The sequence below is a fragment of the Lynx rufus genome, unplaced genomic scaffold (assembly GCF_022079265.1).
Source record: "Lynx rufus isolate CCGP_SWC_20201006 ecotype Redwood Valley unplaced genomic scaffold, mLynRuf1.p SCAF_7, whole genome shotgun sequence".
Taxonomy (NCBI): Eukaryota; Metazoa; Chordata; class Mammalia; order Carnivora; family Felidae; genus Lynx; species Lynx rufus.
Window position 1 is genome coordinate 39,296,595 of NW_025814889.1, and position 16,392 is coordinate 39,312,986.

The 16,392-nt window shown below is 44.6% G+C and overlaps 1 protein-coding gene across 1 annotated transcript; it reads right to left on the minus strand.

Annotated features, from left to right (window-relative positions):
- Nucleotides 1–8,317: 8,317 nt before the first annotated feature.
- On the minus strand, nucleotides 8,318–16,033 carry FGF23 (fibroblast growth factor 23). The gene is made up of 3 exons (XM_047065192.1): nucleotides 15,838–16,033; nucleotides 9,961–10,064; nucleotides 8,318–8,755 (listed from the first exon to the last, which is right to left on the minus strand). The coding sequence occupies exons 1-3, from the start codon at nucleotides 16,031–16,033 to the stop codon at nucleotides 8,318–8,320; spliced, it is 738 nt and encodes a 245-aa protein (XP_046921148.1).
- Between the last annotated feature and the right edge of the window lie 359 nt (nucleotides 16,034–16,392).

The window sequence follows — 16,392 nt, forward strand, 5'->3', positions numbered from 1 at the left end:
TTCTCCAGGGTGGTTGTATCATTTAATGCTCACCAGTGAAGTATGAGAGTTCTGGGTGCTTTACATTATCACCAACATTAATATCTCAGTCTTCAATTTTAGCCATGATGGTGGATATGTAGTAATACCTTGCAGAGGTGGTAATTTTTCATTTTCTTGTTCACTAATGATACGGAGCATTTTGTCACATACTCATTACCTATCTGTATAGCTAGCTTCCTTTGCAAAATGTTTTTTTTTAATTGTGTTTTTGATATTGAGCTCTTTATATATTGTAGAGATACAAGTTCTTTGTCAGCTATATGTGTGCATGTGTGAGCATATACTTTTGTGTATCCATAATACTCTTTTTTATATTTGTCACATAATTTTTTTTCTAAGTAGTATTTTTAATGAGAAGTTATTAATTTTCATAAGACTGATTTACCATTGTGTTTGTTTTATGGTTATGGCTTCCTATTTTCTAAGAAATCTCTGCCTAACCCTGGCTTGTGGAGATTGTTTTATGTTTAGGTCTTTGATCTATCTGGAATTAGTTTTTGTATAAGGGGTTAAGGTTGATGGTTTTTGACACGAATATTCAGTTATTCCATCAGCATTGGAGAAGACTTTCCTTTCTCCCTGAATCGCCTTGGCTCTCATTTGTCAAAAAATCAATTGACCATGTAAATGTGGGTCTATTTTTGGATTCTTTATTTTCCTTTTCTTTTGCTGTTTCATGTCCTTCGTATTTCCATACACATTTTTACACAGACTTTGGGGTTTTTTTTTTTTTGTTTTTTTGAAGTACTCATTTAATTTATTATTTTTTTTTAATTTACATCCAAGTTAGCATAGTGTAACAGTGATTTCAGGAGTAGATTTCTTAATGCCCCTTACCCATTTAGACCATCCCCCCTCCCACAACCCCTCCACTAACCCTCTGTTTGTTCTCCATATTTAAGGGTCTCTTATGTTTTGAATAGACTTTAAAAAAAATTTTTTTTTAGTGTTTATTCATTTTTGACAGAAGGGGAGCAGGGGAGGGGCAGAGAGAATGGGTGACACAGAATCTGAAGCAGGCTCCAGGCTCCGAGCTGTCAGCACAGAGCCTGATGCAGGGCTGGAACTCACTGACTGCAAGATCATGACCTGAGCTGAAGTCGGACGCTCACTACTGAGCCACCCAGGTGCCTGTGAATAGACTTTGTTTTTAAAATAACTTTTAGATTTACAGAAAAGTTTATTTTTTATTTTTATTTTTTTAATGTTTATTTTTGGGAGAGAGAGACAGAGCACAAGCAGGGGAGGGACAGAGAGAGAGAGACACACAGAATCCGAAGTAAGCTCCAGGCTCTGAGCTGTCAACATAAAGCCCGACACAGGCTCGAACACATGAACTGTGGGATCATGACCTGAGCCAAAGTCAGATGCTTAAACGACTGAGCCACCTAGATTCACAGAAGAATTTAAAGGTAATATCAAGAGTTTCCATGTATGTTATGATCAGTTTCCTCTATTATTTTTTTTTAATTTTTTTTTAACGTTTATTTATTTTTGAGACAGAGACAGAACATGAACAGGGGAGGGGCAGAGAGAGAGGGAGACAGAATCTGAAACAGGCTCCAGGCTCTGAGCTGTCAGCACAGAGCCCAATGTGGGGCTCGAACTCACGGACCGTGAGATCAGGACCTGAGCCGAAGTCGGACGCTTAACCGACCAAGCCACCCAGGCGCCCCAGTTTCCTCTATTATTGATATCATACATTAATATAGTACACTTGTTGCGATTAATGAATCACTATTGATGCATTATCGATTTCCTTAGTTTTTACCTGGTATCTTTTTCTGTTCCAGAGTTCCCAATCCCATTTCATACCATGTTACATTTAGTTGTCATGTCTCCTTAGGGGCCCCTCTTAGCTGTGACAGTTTATTAAACTTTTGTTTGTTTTAAATAGTGACTTTTTTTTTAAGTTTATTCATTTTGAGAGAGAGACAGCATGAGTGGGGGAAGGGCAGAGAGAGAGGGAGAGAGAATCCCAAGCTGCCAGCGCAAAGCCAAATGTGGAGCTTGAACCCATGAAGCCACGAGATTGTGACCTGAGCCAAAACCAAGAGTCGGATGCTTTACCCACTGAGCCACTCAGGTGCCCAGACTTTCTTTGTTTTTTGATCACCTTGGAAGTTTTGAGGAGCACTAGTTGGATGTTTTGTCAGAACTCTATAGGAATTTGATTTTTTTCTCATGATTAGAGTTGGATTATAGTTTTTTGAGAGAAGAACACAAGAGGCAAGGTATTATTTTTATCACGTATCAAGAGTACATACTATGAACATTACTTACTTCATTTGATTATTGATGTTGATTTTGATGTTGACCTTTATCACCTGGCTGAGATAGTGCTTGTGAGGTTTCTCCATGGTGAAGTTGTGCTTTTTTTTCCCTTTTCCATACTGTACCCTTTGGGAGAAAGTCAGTGTGCACAGTGGGGGTTTATGCCCCCCTCCTTGAGGACAGAGTATTTACATAAATTTTTTGGAATTTTGCCTGAGAGACTGGACTTTTCCTCATTTTTTTATTTATTCAATCATTTTACTTTTTCTGTAAGATTTTGAATTTTTGAGTTGAGACTTGTTTATTGACTCAGCGTATATATCTTGATGGACATTTCATGTGTATATCTTGATGGACATTTCATATGTACTTGGAAAGAGTATGTATTCTGTAGTTGTTGGGTTTAGTGCCTTTGAATGTAAATTATATGAGATTCATCAATAGTGTTGCTCAGATATTTCTATCCTTACTGATTTCTTTGCCTCCTTGCTTACTCACTGAGAGAATTGTGCCCCTTTCCCTCCTCCCCAAGTTCATAAGTTGAAGTCCTAGTCCCACATAATTCAGAATGTGACTGTATTTAGACATAGGGCCTGTAAAAGAGGTGATTAAGTTAAAATGAGGCCAACTGGCTTAGAGTGGGCCCTAAGCCAGTCTGACTTGTGTCCTTGAATGAAGAGGACAATGAGAGACACTAAGCGTTGGCTGTGCACGGAGAGAGGACCGTGTGAGGACAACAAGCAAGAAGACCGCCATTTCTAAGCCACAGTGAGAGGCCCTGCCAGACTTGATTTCAGACTTCTGGCCTCCAGAACTCTGAGAACATAAATTTCTGTTGTTTAAAGCCACCCAGTCTGTGGTATTTTGTTATGTTGGCCCTAGCAAACTAATACAGTACCTTTCCATCCATCTTTATAGACAACACATAGTTGGGTATTTTTATTTGTTTATATGCTGTAATTATTGATATGAGTGGATTTATTTATACTGTCATTTTTCTTTTGGTTCCATATGATTTTTGTCCTACTTCCTTTTCTGCCTTTTGAAATTATTGAATATTTTTTTAGTAATCGCTTTTAGTATATCCGTTGGCTTTTTGCCAATACTTGTTTGCGTTATTATTATTGTGGTTACTTTAGGAATTACAGTATGCAATATTCATAACTTACCCCATACAGGTCATACTGTGTGATGATTTCACATAGAGTGCTATCATCCTGCAACCATTTTGTTTACCCTTCCCATTTTGTGATAATTTTGCCATATGTACCCACCTTCCTATATCATAAACCCCATAGCACCACATTGTAATTTTTGCTTTAAGTGGTAAAGAAACCAAGGGAAAGAAGTATACCATATATACATGTACATATACATACTTCTAGCTGTTTACCTATATGTAAAATCTGCAACAGCTTTCAAGATTTTATCTTTGTTTTTCAGCAGTCTGACTGATATACGGAAGTGTGGTTTTGTGTTTATTTTGCTTGAGGTTTTCTGAGCTTGTATTAGTACATTCATTTTTCACCGGTTTGGGGAAATTTCGGCTATTATATCTTCAAATATTTCTTAAACTTTTTCTGCTACTGTCCTTCTGGGACTCCACTTACACATGTTTTGGACAGTTTGATACTATCCCACAGATTGCTGAGACTCTGGACATTTGTTAAAACTTTTTTTCTCTTGTTCAGATTAGATAATTTATATTAATTGTTTATATTAAATGGATATTTATTCTTAGATCTCCAATCTATTAAGCCCATTTAATACATTTTTCTCTTCTGTTAATTATTTTTCAATTCTAGATATTAAAATCTTTTTAATGTTTATTTTGAGAGAGAGAAAGAATTCTAAGCAGACTTTATGCTGTCAGCACCGAGCCCAATGCAGGGCTTAAACTCATGAACCATGAGATCATGACCTGAGCCCAAATCAAGAGTCGGATGCCTTGAGTGACTGAGCCACCCAGACACCCTCAATTCTAGATTTTTAAAAATTTTCCTGAGATTCCTGATCTGTGTATTCCTTGATATACTTTCCTTGAAAACCCGTAAACATATTTATAATAGCTATTTAAAGCTCTTGCCTGCTAATTCCAAGATCTGGGGTGCTTTCTAGTGATTGCATTTTCTCTTGACTGTGGGCCATTTCCCCTTATTTCTCATAGAGTGTGGATGAGACCATGCATGGAGTCTGGTTTATGTCATCTTCCTTTAAATGGCATCTCATTTGTACAGGAAGACACTTAAATTAGCAGCAGACCATTGTGGCCTTGTCAGGCATGGTGTAATCTCTGTTACAGCAGGCCTATTTCATTCCATTTTAAATTTAGTTTTAGGGTGCGTCCTTTCCTCTGGGGCTCACTCCTTCTAAGATGTGGCCTTTCTACATCTCAGTTAAATGGTGATGTGCTCAGTGAGCCCCTGTGCCCTGGCCTAGCTGGATTTCTGATACTTCTCAGCATTTTATGGCCTTTGGCATCATTCACTGCTTATCTCCCAGTTCTGTGGCAGGTGGTCTTTGTAGGGTCTTGCTGAATTTGGCCCTGCCGCAGGTGCAGCCCCGTCCTTGGCCAGAGACCTGCAGTGAGCGCTCATACAGACCTCTCTCTTGTCAGCTACCCTGCCCCCCAGCGTCCAGCTGCTTTTTCAGATCAGTGCGGGTGCCACCCTGCCTGGGTTCCATCTCCCTGTCATGTGTTCCGAGGACAGAAAAGGGGGATGGTCATGGGACTTGTTTCTTTTCTCCCAAAGAGCAGAGTCTTGTGCCACTCCACATGTGGAAACAATTGCCCCATATATTTTGTTTTATAGTTGTTTTGGCAGGACCGCACATCCATTACCAGTTACCCTGTGATGGCTGGAAGTGGCAGCTATGTGGTTACATGTTAAATTAGTTAAGATGTGGTTACATCTTAATTAGTTAAGATGTATACAAGTTCTGTATAAACAGTATCTGTACAAATACGTATGAGGGTTATGATGCTATCTTTATCCTGCAAGGATTTATAATTCTGTGGACAAGATAAAGATTGGGCTTTAAATACTGGGCATCCTGCCTATGTTTAGATCTCTGAAGCTTCTAGCAGCCAGATTATATAATGTATCACGAAAGTGATATGTACAGATTTCTTCACTTGCCTTCTCCCATCCTTACTCCACTAATTATGTTGTGTTAAAAGCTTTAAATTTCCTTTTCCTTAGGGAGAGCTTTCATGGACACAGAAAAGAACTCTTCCAAGCTTGTGCAGGGGATATGTCCACATGTTAACTTTTCTCTACAGTGTTCAATTCTCCTATAATGGAATGAAGGCCTATTTATTCCAAAATGGTTATATTGGTACTGTTCCATTTTATTGGGTTATCAGATTTTAAAGCCCTTCAGGCCAGAAATGAAACAGAATCTCTTACCCCTTCTGCCTTTTATTTCAGAAATACTAAGTTCTATGTTAATTGTTACAAGGGAGAGGCTAACATCAGGCAGTGGAAAAACTAGTTTTGAGCTAAGGTAAGTTAGAATGCAAATGTGTGTTTGTATATAATTGTGATATAAATGTGTAATTGTCATCTTTGCTTCCTGTTTTGGTAGTTGGTCAGATAGAGACTAAAGAAGAAATTCTGGGGGCACCAGTGTCAGAAAGAGAAGACATAGAGTCCATGGCTTGGACTCTCAGGGCAGGAACACTGTGTCTGTGTCAAGTACATAGTAGCTGGTTCACTGGGATATTGATGTGGTTACGTCTGTTGGTATTTTCCAAATGAAAAATTCTCTCCTTAAAGAAAACACTTTAGAGCTAGAGTGATCAGAAATTCAATATTGATAGGAAAGTTTCCTTGTTTTCAGTAATTCTGTCTGAATTAACCAAAACTGCCGAGTCCATTTATGAGTAGCAAGGACTGAGTATTTTAAAACTCTGATACTCTTTTCCAATTCAATATTGCTATATCTGGATTTTCACAATGCTGCCCTCCCATAATCCCTTTCATTATCATATTCCGACATGCTTCCATGTAGTAATACAGAAAGGAAAAGCTAAGAGAAGCTGAGATAAATTTTATTTTTCTTTTAAACAGAAGAAAGAAAAGAGGTGGGGTTACACTTTTATAAATATCTATAAATATCGAGCGATAGGCAAATTTTCCAAATAAATAAATAAATATTGCCACATGCTAAAGAACATAGAAATTTATGGGGACTGCCTTGGCTCCTGCCAAAGGAAAAACCCCTAATAAATGGTATTGGGTTTATAAGATCACAACCAATTTTCTACCAAAGTCCTTTTCGGATTTTACATCTAGTCAGTATTGGGGAGCTTCCAATAGCTTTTATATAGTATAATATGAATGAAAGGAAATGAAAACTATCGAGAAAATATTTGCCATGCACTGCTATATAGTAGTATATATAGTTTTAGTGTTTCAGAATGGGCACTAGTCCTTCAAGTTCAGGTGAAAACAGTGGTCCAATGTTTCATAAGTAAAAGAACGGATCAATTTCTAAGGCTGGGTGCATGATGGCAGTGGAAAGAAAACAAAGTGGGAAGAAACTTGTTTAAATCTCCTCTGCTTGTTAGCATCCTGCTCTGTAGGTTGAGAGGAACAGAGGTAGGAACATGGGGCCCCCTTGTAGAAAGACTCGGAAGCAGGTGGTAAGGCTGTGTAGGGGGAGGCTGAGCCGTCAGGGCCACCTGTCTGGCGCCTCGGCTGTTTGGTAAGTGAGGTTTGGTTTTCCTGGGACTGAGAACCGTCTTCAGGTAATGCCCCCAGGATGTGCAAGTGGACAAAGACTCAGAGTGGACTCCTGCCAGCCCGGGAGTTTTAGGTAACTCTAGCCACTGCTGCAGAGCCGTGAAGAGAGTATAAGTGAAGAGCTGGCAGCCTGGTCTTTGTGGAATGCCTACACACGGGTCCCCTGATTACTGGACTTCTTTCCCCCTGAGCCCTTGATACCCCTTCCCTTAGACGTAAGGACACAGCCTGCCAGTCCACAGAAAGCCCAACCCAGAGCAGTCCCGTTGTCCCGAGGCCTCCTCGTGTTACAGTTTTGTAAGTCATCCCAAATGCGGTACTACTCGACCTGGAAGTAGGCTTCATCGCATGCCTCTTAGGGGAGTTTCAGTTTATTTCCATTTAAAATATTTATTTTCATTTCCTAGCAGGGGAGATTTTCAGGAGCCCATGCCAAAGCGCTTCCTCAGGCCACATTCACTAATGCCAAAGATGGGGTCCATAGGGCTGTATCACAGACCGCTTGGGAACAGGCAGGGCCCCCAGGCTCTGGCTGCATAGAAGGGGAAAGAATGTGGCAAAGGGTCCCTGCCCCGTAGGGAGGTTGAATTTCCTAGCCTGATTTCTTGTCTCAGTTCTCCGAGCATTCTAGTTCCATTTTCACCAGCCTGCTACCAACCTTTTTGACAGCTCTTTTCCAGAGATGCTCTAAGGAAGGGCGAAGGCCTGAGATTAGGATTGTTAGCAGTTTGCCCAGTTCCTCCGTTAGTGCCCTAGGTCAGCGTTGCAAATTCAAATGCCAACAGGGCCCAGGCAAATAACCTAAATGTAAGGAGCAGTGGAGAAGCTATTGGTACTCGCTCTTCCCGTCACCTTGGCGGCAGTGAGCTCACGAAGCCATTGCTTGGTTTTTAATGCTAGACTGACGAGGAAGAGAGGCACAGGGGAGAGAAACTGCCCAGCCTGGTTGGGGCAGGGTGGTGGGAATGAATGAATCCCTCCCTCCTTAATGAGGGCGAAACTTCTAGTTTATCTTTCTGGGCTTCTAAGTTCAGAAAGGTGGTGTGGGTGGGGTGGGGAAGGCAGTGAAACCGCCACCACTCGGGCCTGAAAGGCGCATTCCCGGGGCCCTCCTGGTGGACGGAGAGAAAAACAGGCTCCCGCACACCTCACCCCCACCCTCCCGCTCCGGGACCGCAGAGGGCCCAGGTCCCACCGGAGGCCGTGCGGCTTTCGCAAGGACGGCTCGGCCACGGCTTCCGCTCCTGGTCTCCCTAGTTGAACTTGGGGAAGGGGCGGCACCTCTCCACGCCCATCCCCCCGGCGTGCGCGTTCACCCTGTTGCCCCTGAGCACCCCTAACGGGTCGCTGGCCACCACGCCGCTGTCCTCGGCGCTTGGGAGCTCCTGGGAGCAGGAGGCCGGCGCGGGGGTCATGCGGGGCCTGGGCTTCAGCACGTTCAGCGGGTCGCGCTCGGCGTCCTCGGCGCTGCGGGTGTGGCGCCGCGGCCGCGGGGTGTTGAAGTGGACGAGGGGGATCTCGTTCCTCCGCGACAGGAACTGGGAGTAAGGCGGCGGGTTGGTGCCCGGCAGGAAGGCCCTCTTGGCCGGGCCCAGGCTGACTAGGAAGCGGTGCTGCGGGGAGTGGTACACGTCGTAGCCGTTTTCCAGCGTCCGCTGTCGGAACCTGCAGCTCTCGGGGCTGAAGAGATGCTGGAGGGGCAAAGCGAGAACGGTGAGGCCCGCCCGGCCCCCGGGGGCTCGGTCGGGGAGGCGTCTTGAACCCCTCGTTCCCTTGGGCGGGGGAAGCGGTGGCCCTGGTCTGCAGGGCCTGCACGGGGTCCCTGGGGCTGGGCTGGCCACAGCGGGCAGCACTTTGGGCCCGTTTCTGGAGGCAGGGCCAACTTGGGGGCCACCTGGGCCTCTGCCTCTCAACCCTCTTTCCGCTGAAAGTTGGCTTGGGTCTGCCTCCTTACCTGGAGAAAGGAGGGGGCTGGAGTTTGTAGGGCCAAACATGAGGGAGGGCACTCCTATCCGAGATTGGGTGAACTCTGGCCACCGATGACCTAGGTTTGAGCCCCGGCTCTGCCACTAACTTAGTACAGGCCTTCACCGAATGCCTGCTATGGCATTCACACACGGTATCATTGAATCCTCTAACTGCATGGAGTGTTTTACCAGATGAGGACCATCAGTAGGTCTAAATGTGGTCAGCAGATATTTTAAGTCGGTGCCTCTATTTGTCCCACAGAGAGTTGTCTACTCCGGGTCAGATAGTGTTGTAGGTGCTGGGATATAGCAGCGAGCACAACAGAAAGTCATTGCCATCATGGTATTTCTGGCGGGTCTGTCTGGTGGTAAGAGGCTCCGGAGATGAGCGGTCCTACCATTGTATGATATCAAAACCCTTTGGAATATGCCTGCAACCAGTAGTTTGGGAAATCCTTTGCTTGCCGGTCTGACCCACCAGCAACCACAGTTGGGGCAGACAGAGATCCTTAATGAGAGATCTTTAACTGCAGGGAGAACCCACTTCACTTTTTCCAGGTGAGGAAACTGACATTCAGAGAAGAGAGGGGACCAGCCTAAGGTCAAGAAGGTCTAGTGAAAGAATCTGGAAGACGCCAATGGCTTCTCACTAGAGTAGGCTTCTCACTACGCACAAGGTGCTGTGAAGGTACAAAAATGGGTGCCAACAGGCAGTCACTCTAGAGGCCAAGAGCCCGGGCTCCAGAACCAGACTATCTGGGTTCAAACCCCTGTGTATAAACCCTGAGCATCTCCTACTTAGATTGACTACATCACTCGGTGGCACTATCACCAAACACTGCAAATGGAATCTTTAAGCTGTAAGATTTTATGTTCTGGTGAAGAAATGAATTATCTCTAAATGGCGACCAGCACAAAAAGAAACTCACCGATCCGAAGATATTGCCTCTGAAGTCCATACAGAGGTACCTCTGACTCATCACACCTGTTATCACCACAAAGCCGGCATCCTCCGATCTGATCATCAGGGCACCTGTGGAGAAAACCATCCAGGTCGAAACCTGGCTGTACATCCAATTCCTATCTCCAGGCACTTCTTGAAAACCCACCTCCATGAAACCTCCCTTGATTGACTTTAATTTTTTAAAAATTTATTTTGAGAGAGAGAGAGAGAGAGAGAGAGCAGACATGCACATGTGTGTGAGAGGAAGCGAGTGAGAGAGAATCCCAAGCAGGCTGTACACTGTCAGCATAGAGCTCAATGCAGCTCAGACCCATGAACCATGAGGTCATGATCTGAGTCAAAACCAACAGCCAGATGCTCAACCAACTGAACCACCCAGGGGCCCCTCCCTTGATTGATTTTAAGGGTGGTGATGATTTCCTTTCACTTCACTCCTCTTGCACTTACTTGTTCAGCTTCATTTCTTTGGATTCTCCCCTCCAAACTACCCGCCCCCACTCTTTGCCTTCTACTTTCTCCTCTTGTCTGTACAGAGCACTCCAAACTCCTGTGCTGGACACATGTTTCTTTATTTTCCCCATTGCCTGGCTAATACCTCTTAATGTTTGTGGTGGTCATCACATTCTCCCATGCCTTCTGGGCTTTTGTAATTTTTAAGTCTATGCTGCGATGTCTTTCAAGGATCTGGCTTGCATGTAGAGCCTGAGCTCCACCCAGGAAAGTATACAATAGTCAGTGACACATCACCCAGCACCCATTATGGGTCAAGAACTGTATTAGAACCGATCTGTCCCTCCCTTCTCTGCTTATTGAAGTCATTCATCCTTCAAGGCCAGGCTCAGATGTCACTTTCTATGAAGACTTTCCTAATCTCCCTAATCAGAACTAATGCCCACACCTTTATTACAGCATGCATTTCATTCACCTTGCCTTAGCCACGTTTACTATGAGTGAGCTGTTTAGGAGCCGAGGGTTTATCTTTCTATGTCGAATAGATACCACGGATGAATGTGATTTCTTCTTGGATCTTCATTGCTGTTCTGTGTCCTTTTCTTGTTTGGTGGTGTCCCCTCCAGTGCTGTCCCTCATGGTCTTTCCATGTCCCCACTCAACAACCAGGCTCCAACAAGAGCCTGACATCCACATGTACTATCTATGTTTTAAATAACTGATGACGCCCTGCCCTCATTGGGACTTGCACTTTTAACCATTTGCGATGCATTGTAGCAAGGACTGGTTAAGTATGATCTAAAGCTTTCTGTTTTGTGGCAAGAGTACAATTCAACAAGACTTCCACCCCAAATGCTTTTTAATTACCTGACATCTTCTGCTTAGAAATCATTTCTTTAAGTCTTTGGGGTCACTTGCATTTGCCTACTGCAGAATTCCCATGTGGTTCTCCTTTGGCCTCACAGCCCCCAGGCAGGTATTCAAGTTTCTTTTTCAGAAATGTCATGTGGAGAGATTGTAAATGTCCAGCACCTGTGCCCAGTAAGTGGTGGAGCCTCATGGGATGACTTACACCTATGTCTCCCCCTCTTACCCTGTGTCGGCTCAATACAGAGACCTCTGAGGAGAGTAGCAGACAATACTTAGACACTAGCTGAATATAGAGCCTCATGTGGACGGAAACTAGAATGATGTGGGACAGAAGGAAAGAGGGCAGGAGCAAGTCCAGAAAGAAGAGAAAGCAAGATGGGTGAGGAGAAATGTTAATTTGTTTTCAACCTTTGCTAAGGGTTAGCCTTGAGGGAAGTTTCTGGAAGCAAGGTGGGGTATGGGAACTACCGGGGGTATTTAAATTGCTCCATAACAAGGACTGCCTATGTGTCTCAAATATATGGCTAACTCTATGGCAAGCCCTGAGGGAAACAAAAGGAATGTGTAAAATTTAAGCTTTTGCCCCACCCACTTTGGGAGAAAAATAGACTTAGTGTTGCACTTTTTAGGTACTCTGCATATTTTAAATTCTCAGAACAACTATGATGTTGTTAATGTTAGCATTAACATGGGTTGTAGCAGCATCCCAATTTATGTGAAAAGGGAACTAAGGGCAGGATTCAAACGCAGGATGGTGACTCTAACATCCTCTTTCCATGACCCTGCAGCTTGCCTCCAATAGGAATCATCACAAGCCTGAGAAGACGAAACCAAGTGCCAGACACATGCTGTGACCCATGGGAACCCCAAGTCACGCTGCCCCTAAGTGGGTCCGGGCAGGGTCGCTGACCCAGGAACGGGGGTACCTGGATTCTGGTCCCACCTATGCTACTTACTGACTTTGTAGTCTTGGACAAGTCATTGCTCTAGCCTTGGGTTGCTCAGTTGGGTAAAGAGAATAATAGTAGTGGTTCTGCCTACTTTGTGGGGTTCCGGTCAGAATCAAATGCTATCATGGTTGGAAAAGGGACTTTCTTCAAAAAGTGTTGGGAAATGGCAGGCATTATGTGGCATGTGCTGGTCTGCCATTTATGACACTTGGGAGCTCTGGCAGCCACGAGGGCCTCATGCTGGGGGCAGTGGGGGCAGTGTGCATGCCACTTGTGCTCCTGAGCTCCAGGGCTGGTCCTAGTAGGAAACCGCCTGCAGGGGAACAGCAAGCAGCCACCACAAAGGATGCACAGACTTGAATCAAACCAACATGAGCTAGTGAGAAAGTGCAGAAAATGTCAGAGACAGATTGCCTTCCCTTTGCCCATTCAGAAAGCAGGTTTTCACAGGCTGCACAGATTCTATAGCAGAATTTGGCAGAAGGAAGGCACAAATCACTGGCTACTGGAACCACTACCTGTTGCAGCCAGGTGGGCTCAATGGACTGGCATGTGGAAGAAGCATGGGGTTGGGGTCAAGGTGTCCTCAAGGTGACCTTAAGCCAGTGTAGTTCTTTAACCTTTGTTTTTCATATGTAGGGAATTCATTTATCTCATTTGGTCATCTTGAGGATGTCATGAGATAATATTCTTATCCACAATAAAAACATTTCTAAATGCTAGTAATTTTACTACTGCCACTTGCCTCCACTCTGCTCTATAAGTAGAAAATTATTGGCTCTGTTCTATTCTCATAGCCAGTAAATGATAAATGAGATGATAGATGTAAAGTGCTTCGAGCTCCCCAAAAGAAAGAGAAGAGTTTGCAAGTTTAAAGAGCCCGAGGATAATTCAGCTTTGGGTAAAGAAAAGTGCCAGTGGGGAAGACGGAAGAAGGAAATATACCAGGAGTTCTGGAGTGATATTAACCAGGGGTACTAAGCATCTCTTCTGCTGTTTCTATGAAGCAAGCCTGGTGAGGAGTGAGAAGGTGGCGCTCTTCTTAGTGGGACAGGAGACATAGAGGTCAGAGAGTCTCCCTGACATCAGTGCTGTGAGTCCCAAGGGAAGTTATAGAATCGTATAGGGCAGGTAATTTCACGATGACCAGCAACTCAGAGATGGGTTGGACACTCAACTATTAATCGGGAATTTACTAAAGCACAATAATCAAATGAATCAGATTTCACCAGAAATATGTAATAATTAGGAGGGGGAAAACACCACACACCTTAGCAGGGTGAAAGCAAATCCTTCACCAGTCTGTGAATTACCTGTGCTACCTATCTGCATGTCTCAGTGTTTCCCCTTAACTTTTTAAGTTACTTTTGATCTTAGTGTCTACATTTATTTTTATAATACACACAGTAACTGATTTGAATAGTACAGAGGGTTATATAAACTGGGAAAAGTAAGTCTCCCTCCCACCCCCCTGACCCCCCGCCCCCGCGCAGCTTTGTGTCAATTTCTAGAGACACATGCTTAGACACCATCTACATCTAGCAAAACAAAAACCCATTTCTATTTTTTAAAAAAAATCTGAAATCAGTTCCATTCATTTTGCTTCTTCCCAGTCATTTTAATTCACTCCCAACTAGTATCAGTGCCTTCTCTGGGCCTGAGTTCTACAACTCAGGCTGTCTGCTTCATGACATAGGCTGAGCAACACACACTGGACCTCACATGGCTCACCACAGCCGGTGAACACTGTCTACTCCATGTCATGCTCCAAAGGACATGTTTTTGGGGTTCCCTTCAGTGAAAGATTCTGTTAAATATCCATTGAAAAAAAAACGAGCAAAAAAAAAATGAGCAAAAATGATGCATCAAGTGTATCCAGATTTATTCAGATTTCTGCCATTATTGGACTCAAACTTGGCTTCCCAAATGTTGACTCCTGAATCCTACTTTGGTAGAACTTTGGTCCCTCCTTTCATCTCCACTGAGCACCTGAAGAGGTGTGCCCAGCTGGCTTTGCATGTGTATGTATCTTGCTACAGCTTTCAAGACCTTTGATTCCACAAAGCAAGGCCAGAGCAAAATTATTGATGAATTCATTACAACAATAGGGCAAATAATTATTCCTATAAGAAGTTTCCTTTCACTTGGGGCGCCTGGGTGGCTCAGTCGGTTGGTTGAGCGTCCGACTTCGGCTCAGGTCATGATCTCGCAGTTTGTGAGTTCGAGCCCCGTGTTGGGCTCTGTGCTGACAGCTCAGAGCCTGGAGCCTGCTTCGGATTCTGTGTCTCCTCCTCTCTCTGCCTCTCCCATGCCCATGCTCTGTCTCTCTCTATCTCTCAATAATAAATAAACGTTTAAAAATTTTTTTTTAAAGTTTCCTTTCATTGAACAGAGACTGTGATTACTCTGCACTGAATCTGCTTGCATTCTCCTGAATCCCGAGCGTCATTTCCCCATGTTCTCCTAAAATAGACCTTGTCTTTTTCAATATGCATCCCCCCTCCCAGCCCAGCATCCCCTATATAGGTGCACGCAAAGGGACCCTCATTTGAATCATAACTAATTGATCAACTGTTTGTGGATTGTGATCCACCTTGTCACAAACCTAACCTTTAAAGTCATCCCAGTAGCCTCCTGTTGCCAAGAAGTTCCCAACTAGCTTGATTGCTACTGAGCAGACCTTTCAGCTCCACAGAGAGGAGTCACCAACTGATACCAAACTGGGTACCTCTGAAGCCCCTAGTAAATACGTTTGGTGCGTGGGTGCATGGATGGGTGGATGGGTGGATGGTTCGTGCACTTGGTCAGACCCACCAAGACAACATACCTGGGCAGTCTGTCTTTAATACATTTTTCTGAGAAGTTTTATAAGGCCTGACTATTAGAAGCTCAGAATTGGAAAGAACCCCTGGGTTCCTCTATTCCAGTCCTCTGTCTGATATAGGAATCTTCTTGACAACCTCTGTTGTTAGCCCTGTCCAAAGTTTATGAGCCAAACTCGATATCAATGGCCTGTCTGGCTTTTTCCCTCTCCACTTTGTTGCCTTTCTTTCTGTACATTTTTGGACTCTTTGGGTAGGACAAAGCGAGAGTAGCTGCCCTTGTGGGAAGAGGGATTATAGCTAAAACATTATTTATGGGTGCCTGGGTGCCTCAGTTGGTTATGCATCTGACTTTGGCTCAGGTCATGATCTCACGGTTTTGTGAGTTTGAGTCCCACTTTGGGTGAGCATGAGCCCCTCTTCTCTCTCTCTCTCTCTCTTTGCGCCTTATGGGATTTTCTCTCCCCCCCACCCTCCTTGCCCCTTGCTCACTTGCACCCTCTCTCTTTCTCAAAAAAAAGGTAAATTATTGGGAGAAACAAGTAAACACTAATTGGGGAGGTGGCAGAATCTTCTCCCCAGGTTTAAACACACACACACACACACACACACACACACGTAGATTCTAGGCAAGAAGCTAGGAGGCTGGATTAGTCCTCTGTTCTAGCCCAAGACCTCCCCAGACCCCTTGGAGGTGGGTGGACAGAGGAGCTCCCCCTTCTTTCCAGCACAGATGAAGCCCCTACTCACTGTAGATGGTCTGATGGGGTGTGCCATCCACATGGCCATCCTTGTGTATCTGCAGGTGGTAGCTGTTCCTGGCTGTGGCCGTGTACAGGTGGGTCAGGCCACCCCAGCTGGAGCCCAGCAGCGGGGAGGTGTTAGGATAGGCTCTGACTACCCAGCACAGGACAGAGACCAGGAGCCCAAGGCGGGTCCCTGACATCACGGAGCTCTGAATGGCTGACTAGAGTTTGAAACCTGACACTGACTCCCTGACTCCCTGGTCTTTTTCTCCTCTTCTCCTTTGTGGGTATCTGGCGTGAGGATCCTAGGCTGGATTCCCTCCTTTTTTCCCTCGGATTTTTAAAGGGTAGATGTGTGACATCAAACAGGAAAAACTCCACTGTCCACATCCTCTGTGTTGTAACCAGCCCATTGGAAGAGAAGGCAGAGACCTCGGAGGCTCACGGAAGGCACGTCGTTCCAGACACACACACACACACACACACCCCTCAATTTCAAGCCAACGCTCCAAAAAGTGAATGATGTGTGGGCAAAAGTTATCTACGACTCTGGGTTGTC

Excerpts from the sequence above, each read along its gene's own strand:
- FGF23 (XM_047065192.1), bottom strand. The coding sequence starts at position 16,033 with ATGTCAGGGACCCGCCTTGGGCTCCTGGTCTCTGTCCTGTGCTGGGTA. Across the intron at positions 10,065-15,837 it reads ACCCCATCAGACCATCTACA|GTGCCCTGATGATCAGATCG; the intron begins GTGAGTAGGGGC and ends TTTTCTCCACAG. Across the intron at positions 8,756-9,960 it reads GAGGCAATATCTTCGGATCG|CATCTCTTCAGCCCCGAGAG; the intron begins GTGAGTTTCTTT and ends TTGCCCCTCCAG.